Source organism: Scleropages formosus, chromosome 15, assembly GCF_900964775.1.
Source record: "Scleropages formosus chromosome 15, fSclFor1.1, whole genome shotgun sequence".
In the NCBI taxonomy this organism is placed as follows: domain Eukaryota; kingdom Metazoa; phylum Chordata; class Actinopteri; order Osteoglossiformes; family Osteoglossidae; genus Scleropages; species Scleropages formosus.
Window position 1 is genome coordinate 16,775,531 of NC_041820.1, and position 19,039 is coordinate 16,794,569.

Genomic DNA, 19,039 nt, shown 5'->3' on the forward strand with positions numbered 1-19,039 from the left:
CTTGCTTCCGACAAGGCGCACATAATGACATCACGATCACATGATCCGAGAAACGGGGCATCATTGGTGGGTGTCATTTTTACTCAGCCAATCAGTAGTTAGTCACGGTAAACAGGGAAGCCAGCGTTACAGTTTTTTCGAACAGTTTGTGCTCCCTTTCGTTTTTGACCGCTCGGTCCTGTATAATGTCTAATGATAAAGTAGCAGAATGGAAGGAACTACTGAGAAAGAAACTAGCAAACGCGAGGAAAGGTAAGTAATTAGTCCAGCTACTGAACTATCCATAATTTAATTATTAATTACCACTCTGACTGTGTTGACAGGCTAGCTTAGCTACCTGTGTGTGTACAGCAGAGTGAGTGAGTTGGTTAGCTGCTCAGCTGTATTTTAGTACGTTCTTGACGGGTAAGGATTTTGTGGAAATGTTCTTTGAGTTTGAGTTGCTTTTCTACATGTAATCTCAATCAATGTAGACGAGAGAAGCGAAGAGGAGAAGAAAGAAGAGGAGCTCAGCCTGTTCACCAAGTACTACACAGAGTGGAAAGGCGGCGCTTCCGCCACTGACCAGTCCTCCTACAAGAACATCCCCCGCTTTTACTACAGGGTGAGAACATGGTGAACAGGCACCCTTACTCTTCCTCCTGCCATATCCAGCACACTTGCACTGTTTATACTGATAGTGAGATATCATATGTGGCCAGTCAGTAGGTGGCGTAGTGGTAAAGGGTACAGTTTTGGAAGCCTAAAGCCAAGGTTGCTGATCCAGGGCCGGTTGTAGTACTTTGGCCAAGGTACAGTACCTATTCTAAATTTCAGTGCTTTTGTCTGTCTCTCTATGTAGCTAATACCTTTGTCCATGGAGACCTCCATTGTTAGGCAGTAACTTTACAATCATTATTGGATCAGTTCAGGGTAAGTACCTTAGTCAGGAGTACTGCAGGTGGAGCAAGATCCTTACTGGAAGCCTTCAGACTGTGAGGTCAGAGCTCTAACAAGGGCACTGACACATGCTGCCCCAGTAAAAATACCTGCCTGTATAAACTGAACCAAAACCAAAAGTTGCCTTGTATAAATTAGATGTAGTTGTGTAAGAAAGTTAAAGCAGGCAAAGTGGTAGACACAGATGGAGTGCCTGGCCAGGTACTGAAAGCATGTGTTGACTGACTTAAGAGGTGTTTACCAAAATATTCAACCTCTCATTACAACAAGCTGCTGTTCCAACATGCCTTAAGTCCTCCATCATTTCCAATGCCCAAGAAACCAACTATGAAGTATCTGAATGACTTATTGCCCAATGGCCTTAACATCCATAGTCATAAAGTGCTTTGAGAAAATTGTGCATAGAGCATTAGAACCATTCCACCTCATCTGGATAAGCACTAGTTTGCCTACTGGGCAAACTGCTTCTCAAAGGATGCCATCACAAAAGCTCTCCACAAGGCTCTGACACACTTAAAGGAACCAAATAGTTATGTGAGGATGCTATTCATGGACTTTAGCTCCGCATTTAACACTGTCATCCCACACAAACTGATCAGCAAACTGGATGACCTGGGACTACGGTCTTCTGTGTTCATGGGTCATGGACTTCCTCGCAAACTGACCACAGCAAGTCAGAATTGGCAACCACACCTCCTTCACCCTCATCCTAAAAACAGGAACCCCACAGGGCTGCGTCCTGAGCTCCATGCTCTTCACACTTTTCACCCTCGACTGCATCCCCCTCCACACTTCCTACTCCATAATCAAATTCAGATGACACCTCGATAGTTGGGCTGATTTCAGACAATGAGGAGATGGCCTACAGGCTTGAGGTGGAACATCTGCTTGAGTGGTGTAAGGACAACAACCTGGTCTTTAACACCTCTAAGACAAAGGAGATGGTTCTGGACTTCAGAAGAGCAAAGGAGATGTTTGAAACAAAGGACCACCTCCCCCTCCACATACATGGAGAAGCAGTGGAAAGCATAGAACGCCTAAAGTTCCTTGGAGTCAAAGCAGCTGACATGGATCTGCAACACCTCACACCTGGTCAAAAAGGCCCAACAAAGACTCTTCTTCCTCAGGAAGCTGAAACAGGCCCAGCTCCCACAGAAACTTCTTCTAAATTTTTACAGCACCGGCACTGAGAGCATTCTGACTAACTGTGCCGTTGTGTGGTATGCCAGCTGAACAGCCACCGAGCGAAAGGATCTGCGTCACATGGTGAAATCGACCCAACACGTTGTCAGGATGGAGCTCTTGGACACTACCTATGCTAGCCAACTGAGGAAAAAGGCTGGCTGGCGGAGTCCAGACAAACCCCCTTCTTTTGAAACACAAAGTAGGACAAAACCTTCTTAACTGAATAAAACAAAAGACAAGACCCTGTTTTTTCTGTTTTTGCACTTTAATGCCATTTAATACATTTATAATTTGAAGAAAAAATATAATTAAGTAATTTGATACTGAACTGAAGTAATCCTAGAAAAATATTACAATCTTTCCCTGTTGGTTCATTGCTGAATGGTGTAGGACACAGCATCAGGAGGTAGTAAATGAAATTTAAATAAACCTTAACACTCAATGATGTTTTTAATATTGCTTTTTTATTTTTTAAAGATATGTTCTTTTAATTATGCTTTTTTTATGATTGTACAAATAATTGTGCGTTGTAAAACACCTGTAAATTTATAACGCAAGTATTAATGGATGCTAGAATACAATACCTTCCTTATTGCAGTCTCATTATATAATAAATGTAGTATTTTACAATTGAGAGAAGTGTTTCTAAAATATGGATAATCAGAAGAATAAAAATTTGGTTAATTGTTTGTCCAAAGGGGGTTTTGTCCTACACTCAAAGGCTGGCAGAGTCATCAAGGACACCACACACCCTGGTCACTCCCTGTTTGAACTGTTGCCATCTGGCAAACGGTTCAGGACAATTAAATCTCGCACCAATTGACTGAGGAACAGCTTCTTTTCCAGAGCTGTGGCCTCCATCACACCTCCCCCTGCCCAACCAGAGAAGCTGATCACAAAAAGCCAGCTGTCGCCTCCATCGCTCCCCACATCGATTTCCCCCCGCCCCCCGGCTGCTAAGGACTGAGGACTCCGAAGTTTCAATCTAATTCTGATTGATTGATTGATTTATTTATTTCAAGTGTTCTTTCTGCTGCTGTTCTTCTGAGCGTTGCCACACAAAATTCAGTTGTATTGTATACAATGACAATAAAGTATCTTATAACATGTAAGCCAGGCAGCAGAATAACTGAAATGAAAAATACAATATTATGATACCATGCAGCTTCCAGCTGAAGATGAGGTTTTGCTGCAGAAGCTCCGAGAGGAGTCCAGAGCTGTGTTTCTGCAGCGGAAAAGTCGGGAGCTTCTGGATAACGAGGAACTGCAGGTGACTAATACACGTATATAATACACAGAGTATAAAATCAAGAATTTGTTTCAGTTTTTCAAGAACAGGGCTGCAACCATGGCTAATGCTGATTACTTGTCTCCTTTCCCAGAACCTGTGGTTCCTCCTTGACAAACATCAAGTACCCCCAATGTCTGGGGATGAGGCGATGATCAATTATGGTAGTTTCTTGAAGGTTGGAGAAAAAGCTGGCGTGAAGTGCAAGTAGGTTAACGGAGTGTACAAAAATATGAAAATCCAAGCTTCTTTTTAAAAATTGGGTTTTCTCTCTCTTTAGTCATAAGAACTCTATTCCTTTTGGCCAAATATAATTTAACTATTTGTCATAAAAGAGGGCAGTGTTGCGCAGTTTTTCCTGTTTTCAGAAACAAAATTGCTTGTTCCAGTAGCAGTAAAACTTCTACCTCTGATTCTTTCTTATTTCAACAGACAGTTCTTCACTGCAAGAGTCTATGCCAAGCTCCTCCACAATGATCCATATGGACGGATATCAATAATGCAGTTCTTTAACTATGTCATGCGAAAAGGTTTGTTCTCCCATCATGTGTAATGTATGATTCAAGTACATCTCTTATGAGGGTGACCGTGCGAATTTGTGCCTTTCCTGTTAGCATCTGAAAGTGGTGCAGTGTTACTATTCGAGGTTTTAGGATTTGTGTTTTTAAGCATTCGAAACTTCCTGGAAAACAGCAGAGTGCTGAAAGAATTTTCTCATATTCTCTGGAAGTTAAGAAACAAAAGTCAAGCTTTAAATTGCGAATCAAAATAAATATCAGGTACTGTAGTGGTTAGAGCCATTACCCTGTGATCAAATTCCCACTCACACTACAGTACCCTTTATCAAAGTACTTAACCTGAACTGCTCCAGTAGACATTACCCAGCTGCATAATGGGTAAATAGGTGGGTCTCTTTGTATGCAAACATAACATTGTAAGCTGCTTTGGATGAACATGTCAGGTAAATAATGGGTAATAAATGCACGTAACAATTAAGTGTATGTCATCTTGATCAGGGTGTCTGCTTTATTCACTGCAATAAATATAGGCTGCTTATTTTGCAAAGTGTATGTGGTGAATTAAAAAGAATTACACCATTCAAATCTCATCTACCAGTTTGGCTTCATCAGACAAGAATTGGCCTGAGCCTGTATGATGTTGCTGGACAAGGCTACTTGCGTGAGTCGGTAAGATTTTTTTCGTGTTTTGTCTTCCATTTGACACTTTGATGAATAAAACCACAACCATATACAGCTGGTACAGCCTGCCTTGTGTTGTTTTATGTAGCACAATGGTCCTCGAGAAATGTTATTTCATTTCACTGTATACTGTACCAGCTGTATATGGCTTAAATGACAATAAAGACTTGAAATCATGAGAACCACTGAAAACCACTTTTTTTTAATTTCTCATTGTATACTTGCATATTTTCACTGTAGGACGTCCAGTCACTAACTAGAGATTTCCTCAATCTGCATATTAAGGATCTTCCCATTTTCTTCTTTCCCATTTCTTGAAAGGTTCTTTCAACAGATTCCTGTTTGGTCTTGAACCCTTGTTCAGTGAAGTGAATCTTTAGGCTGGTAACTGATAAGGCCTCATCTCCATTTGTGGTGCTCTGTTTGTGTGTCACACAACAGGATCTGGAGAACTACATCCTGGAGCTGATTCCCACCCTTCCCCAGCTGGATGGTCTAGAGAAGTCGTTCTACTCCTTCTATGTCTGCACTGCTGTCCGAAAGTTCTTCTTCTTTCTGGACCCCCTGCGCACAGGTCTCTGTTCTACTCCTCTTTTGCTACATTCCAGATTAAATCACTGTCATCACCTTGTACAGATTATGGTTTGGAAGCCTGTGTCTGCATTTTGCTGTTCTGATTGTCACTGTAGAAATTATATGCAGACTAAGTTCTGCTCCTGTGAAGTGTACAGTCAGGTTAAAAACCAGATAAAAATACAAGCTGTGTTTTTTGGTACCATGATGTGGCGATTCTGCTTTCAGACCATGTGAGGCACATTGGCTGTGGAACTTGTACTATTCATTACTAGCATACCATTTTTGTCTTCTCTGTTTTAGGAAAAATAAAAATTCAAGACATCTTGGCTTGCAGTTTTTTGGATGATCTTCTTGAGGTAAATTATTGGTGTGATTTTTTTAAAGGAAGGAGGTTCAGAAAAGATGTGTTCTGGTGGAAATCGGGGTTGGTTTGGGTTTACTTTAACCTGTTGAATGACTTCCCCGTTCCAGTTCTTTTCACACCCTTTTCATCCACACCTTGATTTCTGGTCTACACTCTGTTTTAGCTAAGAGATGAAGATCTCTCCAAGGAGAGCCAAGAGTCCAACTGGTTCTCAGCCCCCTCTGCACTGCGTGTCTATGGTACGCAGACCTTGCTGCACTTGCTTGTACCTTTTGTGGATTCCTTTGCTCAGAAGCCCTGATTGAGAGTTGTTGTGCTAAAAGCTCATGCCCTTTTCCTCTTTTCAGGCCAGTACTTAAACCTCGACAAGGACCACAACGGCATGCTGAGCAAAGAGGAACTGTCCCGCTACGGCACTGGCACCCTGACCAGCATTTTCCTGGACCGTGTTTACCAGGAGTGCCTTACGTATGATGGAGAGATGGTGAGCTTGCAAACTGACCTCACCTCAGTTCTTTTAGACAATGACTACGTACTAAGACGCAATAAAAAAAAGAAAAAAGTTTATGAAGCTGCTGTCATACACACATATGCTGGCTGAAGCTGCTTGTCCAGAGCGGGGTCGCAGCGAGCCAGAGCCTAACCCAGCAACACAGGGCACAAGGCTGGAGGGGGAGGGGACACACCTAGGACGGGACACCAGTCTGTCACAAGGCACCTTAAGTGGGACTCGAACCCCAGACCCACCAGAGAGCAGGACCCGGCCAAGCCCGCTGCGCCACTTTACCTCCTTTTGCCATCCAGTGGCCTTTAAAACTATGTGTTTGTGTGATCTTTTCCAGGATTACAAGACTTACCTGGACTTTGTTCTTGCTTTGGAGAACCGCAAAGAGCCAGCAGCCCTGCAGTACATCTTCAAGCTTCTGGACATGGAAAACAAGGGCTACCTTAATGTGTTTGCGCTGAATTATTTCTTTAGGGTATGCTTCTTGGCGTAGGCAATGAGAGAGATTTGAAACAGTCCTCATATTAAAGATGTTGCAACTTGTCATGCACAATAGTAGCTGGATTAATCATTTTACTTAAATGAATTGTACATTAAACAGTGAATTGGAGTTACGAGGTGACACGGCAAAGTTATTGATACTATTATTTCTTTCATCAGGCCATCCAAGAACAGATGAAGTTGCATGGGCAGGAACCAGTGTCTTTTCAAGATGTCAAGGTAATGCCACATCTGGCTTTTTAGTGAAGGTTTTTTTTTTTTTAAAGCCCCCTGAATACAAGGAGGGGTAATTAATATATAGCCCCAACTGTTTTTTCACTATAATGATTATCTTTTTTGTGGTGGCAGGATGAGATCTTTGACATGGTGAAACCTAAGGACCCGTACAAGATAACACTCCAGGATCTTGTGAATAGCGGACAGGGTGATACAGTCAGCAGCATCCTTATAGACTTGAATGGCTTCTGGACTTACGAGAACAGAGAGGTCCTTGTGGCCAATGACAATGACAACAGTGCCGATATGGATGACACGTAGCAGCAGAAAATTCATGCGTACCCTGTGTGCTAACAGCAGTAACACGGTTTCTACAGCATTGTACAGGACATGATCAAGTGCACTGATCCTTGTTCAAACCAAGAATTCCCCTGAATTCTCCCCATAAACTTCACTACAGCAATACCTCATTAGATTTAAATAACATACTACGTATGATGTAATTATTGTTCATTTATTAAACTGTATTCAATATACGTTTCCCAAATTATTAAAAACATTGTGTCATCAAGGCAATGTTGACTCTTGGCAACCATATCAAGAGTGCTTCCAAAAACCTGTCCTTTACTTGTTGTAATGTTGAAAGGTGTTGTCCATTGTCAGTGTGACTGAATCCATGCAATTGGCTGATGGTAATCCCCTAATTTTTCCTTATACTTTCCCAAGCTTTAGTTTTTTCACAAGTCCATTGCCATATGTCCAAAGTACAATAACCTCAGTCTCATCCCTTAGTTTTTCATTAATACATTCTTTTAAAACAAAGATTTATTTCTGCAGTTCACTGTCATAGTATAAAGTATAAATTACAAGAGTACTCCATCATCCTTAGCATAAATCCCTGAAGTATAGCTATTTAACAAAATAAAGACTATTTAAACAAGTTTATATAGAAAACAAAACAAAATACATGATCCCATTAAAAAATTGGGAAAGAAAACAATGTGATAAGAACAATGTTTTAAGTTTGTCAACATGTTCCCTTTCTAAAGAAAGTCTTGGTTGAGCCTCGCTGCTCCACCTACTGGACTGGATAGATGTATGAGTATGATATAGATAGGGAGCTCACCCTGAGAAGCAAGGTTAATATTTTGTGTGCAGGTCTATTCTTTTCAGTGGATGCAAGTCAATTTCTTGTCAGTTCTGACAGTTGTCCCTCAGGACATTGAGAGGTATGCTAGAACCACAGTACAGGGAGAATGAGGTCCCGTAGGGAGGTCTGTCCAAAACATTTCATAAACAACGACATACTAATCGAGTTTCCAGGGGTTTCCAGTATTTGAGAGGCAAAAGGTTAGCCCTCACTGTATACCATTACACATAATACTGGATTTAGAGCTGAATCTAGAAGTGTCAGTTGTATGAAGAATCATTATGAATTATCAGTTCACCACTGAATACTAAATTCAGATAGAAACTGATGCATTTTAGGCCAAATTATGGTTCCCAACTAAGATGTAAATGATACAGACCATTCTTAACTGACCAGTGAAACACTAAGTCCTAAGCAAAATAAAAACCTGTTTTATCAATGGGGTACATTTTTCTATACATTCTGTTTCTGTGACACACTAAAAAGGCATCCAGTAAATAATTTACACCAATATAGCAAGCCTTTGAACATCCATCATTCTCTACCACAAAGTAGACAGGCCTTATTCCCATGTAACAGTTTCAGGTGCTCTGTGTAAAGGCCACCAGAGTAAAAATATGATCAGGAGACTTTGTGGAACCTAGACTGGTCAGCTAATCCAGGTGAATCCCTGGGATTAGCACAAGAGGGTCAGTTGCAAACATGCCTTTGATCCTGACCATTTTTTTGCCATGTCTGAATGTGTAAATTTTCTTGTTACAGAAAGCAACCACTGAACCATCACCAATCTAACAAACATGGAGAAAATGTAGAAAGTAGGACCTATTTTTAATGGCTGATTAGGAGGGGAGGGGTGCTGGGACTCTGCTGGTGTCCAGTGAAGCCTTGGGCTCTTCTTCTGACTCAAAGGTGACGTTGACAAAAGAGGCAGATCCCTCTGGCTGCTCAGTCATTGCCTGCTTCCTCTCTGCAGTCTGCTGCTCCTGAAAGTGGCGCTCTGCTTCCTCTGACAATTTGTTCTCCTCCTCCTCTTCTTCTTCCTGTAAAGCATGACACACTTAAATATATATATATGGCAGCTCACAGTTCTGGCTGTGGGGAATCTCGTGTGTAAATGTTCCGTTTCTTCTGCTCGTCCAGGTTTCTCCCTCTTTTAGAGCCTTTAGACTACTGACACGTACCTCTTTCTTCACCCTGTAGTACTCATCAATAGCATACTGGTACTTTGGGGATGTGATGCCAAACAATGAGGCCATTCTCTCTCCCAGATAGTCGCAAACTAAAAGTCAAAGGTAAGTAGTTAGAGGTTAAGCAATCTGGTCCTGGACAAACCTTGTTAGGACATCTAAAGAAGGGGCTGTTACAGAGTTAACTAAATTAAATTTGTTTGTGCTGTGCAAGAGAAAAAGTGATGAAGTTCTACTAAATCATGATACCCAAGATCCCCATGGTGCTTGATGCACTTTGAAGCATTTATGTACTTTTGTTTTTCCTGTTTTTGTTTCCTCTTTCCATGGTGGCTTAAATCAGATTGGATGGTTAAATCTACTTCAGTTAATTTCTTTAAATGGTTAACTTTCCTCCCCAATTGCAAGGGACTCACCTGATAAGGTGGATGTGGCAACTCTCCACATATAAAACCAAAAGAATGGCCCCCAGGTCATCTTTGACTGAAATAAAAACAGTTTCAGCACCAGGGAGATGCACAATAAGGCCATTATCCCACAACTCGGTCAGTCAGACCCTACAGTTTGCTCACAGGGTCCACTGCAGCAGTCAGATCCCTCTTCTGCACCTTCTCCTCCTCCTCCTCATCCTCCTCATCATCTGTGCTGTACTCCTCCATGATTTCTCCACTGGCAAAGTGGATAGTCCTGCGGGGCAACTTTTGCCGCTTCTTTACCTGATCTCCGAGCTCCACGCTTTCAAAATCCCTCCCGGTGGTCTGTGGGAAACAGATGTAGAGATCAGTGGGAAAGAACATGATGATGGCAAAACAACTGTAACTTACAGTGATCACAACAGCAGGGTTTTAACGGCTTATCAAAACAACAGCAGTAGAACTCAGTGGAGTTATGGACATGCTTGAATGAGAAACACCTACTGTTATGGCTATGAATGATAACATAATGCTGTTGAGAGCTAAACACACAACGCAGCAGGTATCTTGGCATTCTGTGAATCAACAGTCATAACTAGAAACATAAACCCATGTGCAATTTCCAGTTGCGATAATGGGGAAAAATACATCCTTTCTGGAGCAGAGACATTTTTAATCGCACTTTGGTTTCCATGGTAACAGAACGCCACTCCTTACCGGCTCTACCAGAAACACCAACACTCAAAAGACAGGAGCCGTAAACACGCCGTTAGTGACGTAAATTGAGCCTCTCATACACTCCTGTTTGAAAGAATCTTTTAGCGACATCTGTTCCCTAAACGGGTAAACACAGACTGTTTCGCTCCACTACAAACACAAAATTTAGAAAATTATTAATAATTCGAATAATTCAATCCGACAAGCAGGTACATTAGACTTAATTACTTAAAAGTTTATTTTATAACTAGCTAGGTATGCTTGCTACTGATCATATTATCAAAATTAAATAAAGAACGACTTCCAATACGCGAAATTAAGTCAAACAGCACCTTTTCCACATCCATGTTCGACGCCAGGGACACGGAAACGTTGCTGAGGTACAGCGACAATTCCGCCATCTTCCTTCTAACCGCGCGCCTCACGTGATCCTGCATCCGTTCGTGCGTCCGCGAGACACACGGAAATGACGTCTTGGTCTGACTGTTAACGTCTGCGATTTGAGGTGGCTGAATGAAAACAGGTGTTGTATTTGACTTCCAAGTTTCCAGTCTTAATCCCAAAATTCAGGACATCTTTTCAGCATATAGCTACGTTCAGTACACATATTTCTATGTCAATACAGTTGCATGACATCTTAATTCGAAATTTTGTATAAAACTTGCACTAGCACACAGATCATGAAACAAAAATCAGTGACGATACACAGTGATCTGGGTAGTTAAATTATGAAATAATTATTAAAGTATGATGACGTGTTCGAGCAACAGATTACGTCCAGATGTACATTCATTGTGAAGACTGATACAAGTATATGTTGATAGTCTATTTGGTTTTCTAATATGTCGATAGATGCCATTGTCACGTCTGATATTAGATATGCTTGAGTTTCTGCGAGTTGTTACCTGTGTAATGCGAACGTCAACAGGAGCTGCTCCCTCTACAGGACAGCGGAGGGTATAGCAAAAATAAGAGCGCTTTAGACCAGCCCATCTCGACAAATGTGAAATATTTCTTCTCTTTCCATTATAGAACCCGGGTGTCTTTCGGGGCTATCTCACGGTTTCACAATTTTACACGCTTACTAAGTGTTGTCAGTACGAAGCCCTCGTCAGTACCCACGTTTGCCTTTATTTGATGAAATGCGAAGCGGCGGTGCTTCGCGGCGCCCCCCGCTCCCGAGGCCGTTGGTGCGCTCCGGTACTACTGAACGAAAAGCCACAGGACGGTGTTTGTTTCCCCCCAGAAAGAGCGCAGCGACGCAGGGAGAGGACAGCAGTTCGGCCGCTGTTGTCCGAAACCCTCGCGAACGTTCCTTCCTTTCTTCCTGCCTTGCGCTTGCTCTTGCTCGTGCTCCTGCTCCTTGAAGCACCAGAGGTGTCCGCGGCGGCCATGGCTCTGTGCGGGGGTGTCGGAGCCGCGGCCTTACCCAGCGAGCTCATCGTCCACATATTCTCGTTCCTGTCGGCGCGGGACAAGCTGCGGGCCTCGGCCGTGTGCTCGCGCTGGAGGGAGTGTCTCTTCTACCCGGCGCTGTGGACGGAGCTCAAGCTGCGGGTCGGCGGGGGCTCCGCGTGCGACGAGACGCCCAAGCTCGAGTTCCTCATGCGGAAGTTCGGCTCCTTCGTGCGGGAGCTGCAGCTGGAGTTGGCCCCGGTGGACGGCTTCCTGCCGCTGCACGGCCACGGGGAGGCGGCGGGCACGGAGGCTTCGCAGAGCGGCGCCGGCGGGAGCTCCGAGCGCTGGAAGGACGCCATGAAGACGTACCTGGAGCAGGCGCTGTGTGTGCTCCGCGGGCTGCGCCATAACAGGTGAGCTCGGCCTGGGGGGACAGCCTGGGGACACGGACGGCGCTCCTCGAGCAGGGTGACACTGTCTGTGACTGACTGTCAGTCACACAGTGACAGCGCTCCCATGATTCCCCTCTTCTTGTTGCAGTATGAATCGTGCGCTTGTCGCCGCTTTAATTTCTCTCTGTCCACCGGACCGGGGGCCCAACGACCGTGGAGGCACCGCAGCTGAGCGTTTCGTTTCCTGTGGCGACACGTCCTCTCTCTCTCTGTCCTCTGGGCCGCTAGGTTTTAAAATGACTGCTCGTTGTTCACCTTTGTTTTTCGCCATGACACTTTGCTAACGGTAACCAACTTTGCAATGGTTTACCCATTTCTGCGCACAAGCTCTTCTTACCATATCAATTCTCGGGCAAGTACCTTGATTCGAACCCACAACCTTCAGGTCGCGGGAGAGATGGCCCTAAGCACCGGGCTACAGCGAGCTACCTGGAAATCCCACCAGGGATGTGCTGTCAATGAGCAGCAGCAGGCCGTGATGGAGCCTGTGGTCTGGTGAGGGTCCCAAGTTGAGCTGTCAGGGTGTTAAGGGAGCGATGGTGAGGAGCGCGGGGGTCCCGCCTGCCTTTGGGCTCTCGACCCGTTCCCGTGTCCTGTCCGGTCCTTTCAGTCAGTTCGGCAGCCCTTTGTCCTCCATCAGTTTTGTTTGAGGGGAATACGCTGGATTTTCTGGTCCGGCGTGGAAAAGGGGGTTGGTGCGCAATACCCATTCTGCGTCGCGTGGCTGTTCGCTTTGCGAAAAGATGCAACACACCAGTGATTTGTATCACAGGAAGGAGCTTCTGTTTTGAGGAAGTAGCAGGGTGGCTGAGCGCAACGTAGCACCGCGTTCATTTCAAAGGGAAATGGCTTTCCGCCGTTTCCTTCGACATATCTAAGGTGTCTGTGTAGAGTCTGCGTGTTCTCCCCCTGTTTTCATGGGTTTCCTTCCACATGTGTCAGATGAAGTGGTGACTCTTAAGTGTGTGATTGACTGTTGTCCTGTCCGGAGCGTTCCCTGCCTCGCTCTCCGTGCTTCTGGGATAGACTCCGCTGCATTGGACAAGTGGTTTTTGATAATGGTGATTTATTTCTTTTTTTTTTTTTCTCTCCTCATTCTAAAAGTTAACTTGTTTATTGTAATAGCTCACAAAGGTTTGAATAATGAGCAATATTTACGTATACTTGTTACGAGAGATCAAATGGTCCTTTCCTGGTTTCTTTCCAGGAACCTTCGGAAGCTTAGGCTGTATGGAGACACTTGTATCCTGCAGGACGAGGGAGTGCTGGACACCTTTCATCTCAATCAGGTTGATCAGGGTGGCAAGAAAATCAAAGAGTGAGTAATTTTGTAATGTTTAATAGTGCGCTTGGGGGTGGTCCTGCCTCTGACTAATCCCTGCCTGCTTATTTTGAAGAATTCAGCAGCTGTTTGAGGAGATCCTGGCCAACAGCAGGCAGTTGAAGTGGCTGTCTTCAGTCTTCATGCTGGGCATGGTGACCCCCAACTCCCTGGCAGCGATGTCCAACATGAGTGCCAGCTTCCTGGAGCACCTGAGCCTGCTGGACAACCAGGTGCCGCCTCTGGTGCCAGCTGTGGAGCTGGAGCGCTTGCTGCACCTGCGGTCCCTGGCGGTGGACTTCTGCGACTTCAGCGCCACCATGTGCCGGCTGCTCTGTGGAAGAGATCACGCACCCTTGCACCGTCTTTCTCTGCTGCTCAATGGTGCCGCTCTACATAGCAAGCCCCTGGATGGCACGCCCTCTGATGACGACTGGAAGGCCTTGGTGAGACATAGTGCCAACCTGCGTGTCTACGTCATGGCCCTGGACATGGACAACCAAGACCTGCTGGCTGTGCTGAAGCCCAGCATACCTCTGGAGAGGATCCATTTCGACAGTTATTCCGCCCGCACCAGCGAGGCCACCGTGGAGCTCATTTCGCTGCAGTACCACAAGACCCTAACCCACTTCATCCTCATGAGGGATGATGCCGGCTTCCCGGACCTCAGCGACAACCGCAACGAAGACCCGCTGGTGTTGCTGGCATGGCGCTGTGTCCACCTGTCTGTGCTCGTTATCCATGGTGAGTGGCTGGGGAGGAAGATGATCTTTGCCAGCTTCTTTTCAGTACTCTCAGAGATTAGTTTGTTCCCGCTTGCGTGTGGCATGTGGCAAAGCAGGAAGTGCTGGTACTTCCTCCTGGGCTCTGCGTTTGGATGTTGCTTTGAATCCAGCTCAGTGTCTGTGGCGGTTGTATGTTGTGCCCGTGTGCTTATGAGTTTCTTCCAGGTGTTCCAGCTTCCTCCTACAGTCCAAAGATGTTTCAGGTGAATTGGTGACTACATTTTCCAGTTTGCACACACATGAGTGAATGTGTTGAGTGCCCGGTGATGGACTGTTGTTCCATCCAGTGCGCACTCTGCCTCAAACGCTGTGCTTCCGGGATAGGCTCCAGACCATTGCGACCCAACACTGGACAAACTATTGTTAATGCATGGGTGGATGGTTCCCCTTTGAAAGCTCTACCCTCCTCAGATCCAGATGGTAGGAGGACAGGAAACCTAACAGGGTCTGTGGGCTGTCTATCTGCAGGTTATACGGTGTGGGCCCACAACCTCATTGCCATCTCCCGCCTGAGGGGCTCCAACTTGAAGGTGCTGGCAGTGTCCGAGGAGAGCATCGACTTCGACCCCGACCAGGCATTCTTCCTTGAGGAGGATCCTGTGCATAACCTTATCAAGGAGGTGTCCCAGGGCCTGGGCCGTGTCTGGCACCCCATGATGGACACCAGCATAGTCATGAGCGAGCCCATGCAGCACTTCTTTCATGAAGTGCAGAGCTTCAGTGAGGGCATATAACTCCTCCTTCAGCCCACCTCCCTTGTTCCAACCCCTGACTCTGCCCTCGTGTGTAAAAGCTATGCTGAATGCTCCTTTACACAATTAGCCCTGTCTCATTTTATATATACATTTTTTTGTTTTCTGTAGTGTGAACTAACCCTTTATGTGCTGTGTTTAATCAGTATTAGCGCTATATTTATATCTATCTATATATCTTGCTTCTGAAGAGTATAGTTGGGTATTGGTTTAGTAGCTAATGAGTGAGTGCAGGAAGGGCTTTTTTCCATGTCTGGCTTTTGAGATGTATGCTGCGTTTTTGTTTGTTGGCTTCTTATAAGGGAGTGTAGAGTTGCAGAAAGCTAAGTCTATCAGTTTATCCGTCCCTGCCTTTTAAGAAAATCATTTATACTCATTTACCTTGTGAAGCCTGAGGCATCCGGCCAAGGACGGAGCACTGATGGATACTAGTACAGCCCTTCAGCCCTCTGGTTATTTTTTTTTTTTTTTTATTTTGTTATCGTTGTGTTTTCTTTTTTTCTTTTAAAACCATGTGTTAGTTCTTTGCGATGACGTTCAGGACAAAGTTCCTGCTGGTTTTCTTACCTGGATGTGTGGGTGTGTTGGTGTCGAGGCCTGTCCGCCCGTGACACAGTGTCAAAGGCTGGATAATTGGTTTTGCAGGCCTCAAGAGACCCCCCCCCCCCCCACTCCTCTTTGAGGGGAGGACTGATCACAAGACACTGCAGCTCCTTCCTGAAGTACTCCTGGTCTGTCTCAGGTAGGCACCACACGTGATGGTGGTGAGGATGACTGATCCATGAAGCAATTAGCCAGTCTTTCCATTTCCCCCCCCCCCCCCCCCCAGTCTTGAGTCACAGTTGCCTTGGACGTCCCCCCGTGTCCGTTTCAAGGTCTACCGGGTTTCATCTGCAGAGGAACATATGTTTGCTTGTTCCATATCTCAGGTACTTATATGATGAAGGCTTTGTTTCGTTCTGATCTGGGCTTGTGTGCCTGGGGGCTGAACACAGAGTGTTAAGAGAAGCTCATCCAAAACCTTAAAGTTGTTGTTGGTTTTTTTTTTTTTTTTTTTTTCCTCTCCTCCTCCCTCAGCAGCACTTATTCCCACAGTTTAGTTTTAAAAGTGACCATCTACATTGTGTGTTCAACTTTTAATTTATTTTCTGTTGTGTATTTGCTGTTTTAAAGCTCAGTAGAGAGGGAATATGGTGCTTGTGTAGTATTAGAATGTGAATGTGATGCTAATGGCCTTTTAATGGCAAACCTGTTTGCTTCTTTTTCTGCAAAGGCCCCTGTAATGGCATATCCTTTTTTTAATTTTTTTTTTAAAAAAAAAAAAAAAACCCCTTTTGCGTGTCTGGATTAGTGAAGAAATAGTCTTCACAGCAGAGTACATCTCCAGAGGGGTTCCTATCCTGCAGGAGGGCTGATCCCCCGATGTTGCGTGCAGAAAAGAACATTCCTCAAATCAGAGGGCATCAGTTAATGGTCTGGTTCAAAGACCGTAGTGTCTCTATCTTTCCTGCTGTATGTTTGACTGTATCGGACCAAACCAAAGTGTTGAAAGGCCATTCAAGCTGAGAACATTCTGCTTTGGTTATGAACAATGTATGAACGAGTTAAAAGCACTTATACTCTGTTTTGAGTGTCCAGGGGAGGGGGTGGATTTCACTGGTCCAAAAATCTTTCAATCAGCCAGTGAAATATGCTGACCTGTTTGGTTGTCCTAGTTTGACTGCATGCGACTTTCCTCTTGAGACTAACTTAAAGCCAGTGGTTTCGCATGAAAGACAAAGATAAGGAGTAAGAGTGATGAAAAAGATGCATGTTAGCCGAGAGATTATTTCCTTACAGATTTGCATTTCTAATTTATCACACCAAAAAAAGGTGTGTACTGGCGTAACATACCGCGTACAAATTCTTAATCGGAATGGGTAAAGATAGGTCAGAAAGGGATGGCAGCATTCAACCCATCCTGTCATCTGCTAGCTACTAAATGCTCGTGCTGTGCCTAAACCCAGGTAGCTTTCAATACCTACGTCGTCTGCGTCCAGTTGATCGATTTGATGTTTAGAGCAGCATTAGACTACTGTTTTGAAAGCATAGTTCACTTGCATTCTTTTTTTTTTTTTCTTTTTTCTTTTCCCTCTCTGTGTGTTGAGTTTCAAAAGTGCTTACATCAGAGTAGAGGAGGGTGTGAAATAAGGTGTACCACTTTGTCACCAGTGAACAACAGGAAACAACCTTTCTCAGGGTTACTGTCAGACTTCAAGGGTTGGAGCGCCACTGCTTAGCCTGAGACGCGAGCGACAGTCACGGCAAAAAAGAAAGTACCTTTCTCAGCAAGTCACTGGATTTTTTACTTGTCGGCATCTGTTAGCTGCCAAAGATCATGGTGATGCAGCCTACACCGAGTGCCCATGCTGGCAGGGGGCCAAGCCCACCACGGGCCGGCCGAGGCATGCTACTGCTACATGCGGACGTTAAGAAGTTGGACCGGTGTGGGGCACAGCTGTGCTGTGGCTTGGTCAACAGCCGTAGAACTCTTACAATGCACCTGTTTCACTGTGAAGAGCGAATGTAATACGTAAATCAAAGGTTGGTTCTATCAAACCTGTAAGCTGCTATGAGATGTTAAAGGAACATTCCACTGGGGTGATTTAAAACAAACAAAAGGCCAAATGTCTGCATGAAATTTTATTTTTTTACACTCTTCTTTTGAAATGGGGTCCAGTCATTAGCTGGCAACCGGTCTGTTGTGAAGTATCTTTGTACTGCTGAAGTGTTAGTGCAGTGTACAATAGATGTGGTTTTCCCTCGCTAGTCCACTTCTTATAACAAAGTGTAGAGGGACATTGTTTTGATCTCGGAAAAGACTGGTTGTTTTTTTACAACCTGGATTCCCATATTTTTTTTTAATGTTTTTATTTTTTTCCAAACCTTTTGGAAACTATATGCATTCGCAATCTGAATTCTCTCGTTTAAAAGGAGGGAGCTGTTACAGCACTGAGCTGCCTGGATACCAGTTTTGAGCGAGTATTTGGTGTTGCTCTTAGAGCGGCACTCTGACTCAGGCCTCTGCCTTGCCGCAGGTGTCAGAGTGCATGGCTTGGCAACGAAACAGAGCGAGAGCTCCCAAGGCACAAAGGTCGCAAACTCTTTCTTCCTGTCTTGGGTTTTGATCTCTTCCCCAAGGAGGAGGGGGGGGTAACTCGCAAAGTCCCCTCCGGTTCCAGGCCTGCCACGGTGTGGGGCAAAATGGGCATGAGCCCATGCTGCTTCCTGGCTGGCATTGCAGAATAGAATAACTATGCAAGAGGAATGCATGTAATTCAGTGACTTTTTTTTTTTTCTTTTGGTTTCTGTCACGTACAAACGGAGAACTTACTTGCAATGATACTTGGCCTTATTATTTTAAAATCGTGATTCTTCGGAAGCCAACTCAGTTTCAGGGGCAACCGTAGGTACGGACATGGTCTCTGTGAGACTGGCCGGCTGGCCCCAGTTTTAAGTGGTACGAATGTTGTGCATTTGTTTAAAATCAGGACAGTTTGCAATAAAGAAGTCGTAAAGTGGCCACCATGGGGAACTAGCAGTGCTAAAACCTGGCTGCTACCTTATAAACTTCTGGGAAAACACATACACTTGCACGCACGCACACACAGAGTATATATATCTCTCAATATGTAAGTATAGGCACACATTGTCCGGATTATATTTATGAACATGAAAAGTTTAAGGGTGTTTATTTACAAAAATGGTTTTACCATCTTAAATGTTTAATATTTGGACAGTGTTTTTTTTTTTTTTTTTTGTCTCCAGTGAGCACATACCGTTGGATTTTATATGTACATCAGCAGACAGGAGCTCTCTGTCCCTGTGGGGGACAAGGCAGGTGTGGGAAGTTTTAATAAATTGAAGGTGATCAGAGCTTACTTAGGAGGGAAACTATGATAAACTAAAGCTGACATAAGGTGTAAACCAGCTGAATATTGATTGACTCAATGTTGAATGATTGCATTTTCTTTTAATCAGTGAATTAAAGCATTAAAAAAAAAGTTGTCCCAATTGTTTTTGACATTGTTAAACAGGGGATGAGCAGCCTC

The 19,039-nt window shown here is 44.5% G+C and overlaps 3 protein-coding genes across 3 annotated transcripts; 2 read left to right on the top strand and 1 right to left on the bottom strand.

The window, feature by feature from the left end:
* The first annotated feature begins 120 nt into the window (after positions 1-120).
* Positions 121-7,260, top strand: ppp2r3c (protein phosphatase 2, regulatory subunit B'', gamma). The gene is made up of 13 exons (XM_029258594.1): positions 121-252; positions 474-604; positions 3,290-3,394; positions 3,507-3,619; positions 3,845-3,942; positions 4,529-4,599; positions 5,053-5,185; positions 5,488-5,543; positions 5,715-5,790; positions 5,899-6,035; positions 6,394-6,531; positions 6,717-6,776; positions 6,906-7,260. The coding sequence occupies exons 1-13, from the start codon at positions 186-188 to the stop codon at positions 7,092-7,094; spliced, it is 1,374 nt and encodes a 457-aa protein (XP_029114427.1). The 5' UTR covers positions 121-185; the 3' UTR covers positions 7,095-7,260.
* An 11-nt stretch (positions 7,261-7,271) lies between these two features.
* On the bottom strand, positions 7,272-10,731 carry fam177a1 (family with sequence similarity 177 member A1). The gene is made up of 5 exons (XM_018727344.1): positions 10,573-10,731; positions 9,683-9,868; positions 9,527-9,593; positions 9,105-9,202; positions 7,272-8,963 (listed from the first exon to the last, which is right to left on the bottom strand). Exons 1-5 carry the CDS (start codon positions 10,675-10,677, stop codon positions 8,763-8,765), a joined length of 657 nt encoding a protein of 218 aa, XP_018582860.1. The 5' UTR covers positions 10,678-10,731; the 3' UTR covers positions 7,272-8,762.
* A 736-nt stretch (positions 10,732-11,467) lies between these two features.
* On the top strand, positions 11,468-15,432 carry fbxo33 (F-box protein 33). Its single transcript, XM_029258593.1, has 4 exons — positions 11,468-12,051; positions 13,298-13,408; positions 13,488-14,155; positions 14,665-15,432. The coding sequence occupies exons 1-4, from the start codon at positions 11,633-11,635 to the stop codon at positions 14,928-14,930; spliced, it is 1,464 nt and encodes a 487-aa protein (XP_029114426.1). The 5' UTR covers positions 11,468-11,632; the 3' UTR covers positions 14,931-15,432.
* Positions 15,433-19,039: the final 3,607 nt, after the last annotated feature.

Excerpts from the sequence above, each read along its gene's own strand:
- fam177a1 (XM_018727344.1), bottom strand. The coding sequence starts at position 10,677 with ATGCAGGATCACGTGAGGCGCGCGGTTAGAAGGAAGATGGCGGAATTG. Across the intron at positions 9,869-10,572 it reads CGAACATGGATGTGGAAAAG|ACCACCGGGAGGGATTTTGA; the intron begins GTGCTGTTTGAC and ends TGTTTCCCACAG. Across the intron at positions 9,594-9,682 it reads TGACTGCTGCAGTGGACCCT|TCAAAGATGACCTGGGGGCC; the intron begins GTGAGCAAACTG and ends TTTTTATTTCAG.
- fbxo33 (XM_029258593.1), top strand. The coding sequence starts at position 11,633 with ATGGCTCTGTGCGGGGGTGTCGGAGCCGCGGCCTTACCCAGCGAGCTC. Across the intron at positions 13,409-13,487 it reads GGTGGCAAGAAAATCAAAGA|AATTCAGCAGCTGTTTGAGG; the intron begins GTGAGTAATTTT and ends CTTATTTTGAAG. Across the intron at positions 14,156-14,664 it reads GTCTGTGCTCGTTATCCATG|GTTATACGGTGTGGGCCCAC; the intron begins GTGAGTGGCTGG and ends GTCTATCTGCAG.
- ppp2r3c (XM_029258594.1), top strand. The coding sequence starts at position 186 with ATGTCTAATGATAAAGTAGCAGAATGGAAGGAACTACTGAGAAAGAAA. Across the intron at positions 253-473 it reads ACTAGCAAACGCGAGGAAAG|ACGAGAGAAGCGAAGAGGAG; the intron begins GTAAGTAATTAG and ends CAATCAATGTAG. Across the intron at positions 6,532-6,716 it reads CGCTGAATTATTTCTTTAGG|GCCATCCAAGAACAGATGAA; the intron begins GTATGCTTCTTG and ends TTCTTTCATCAG.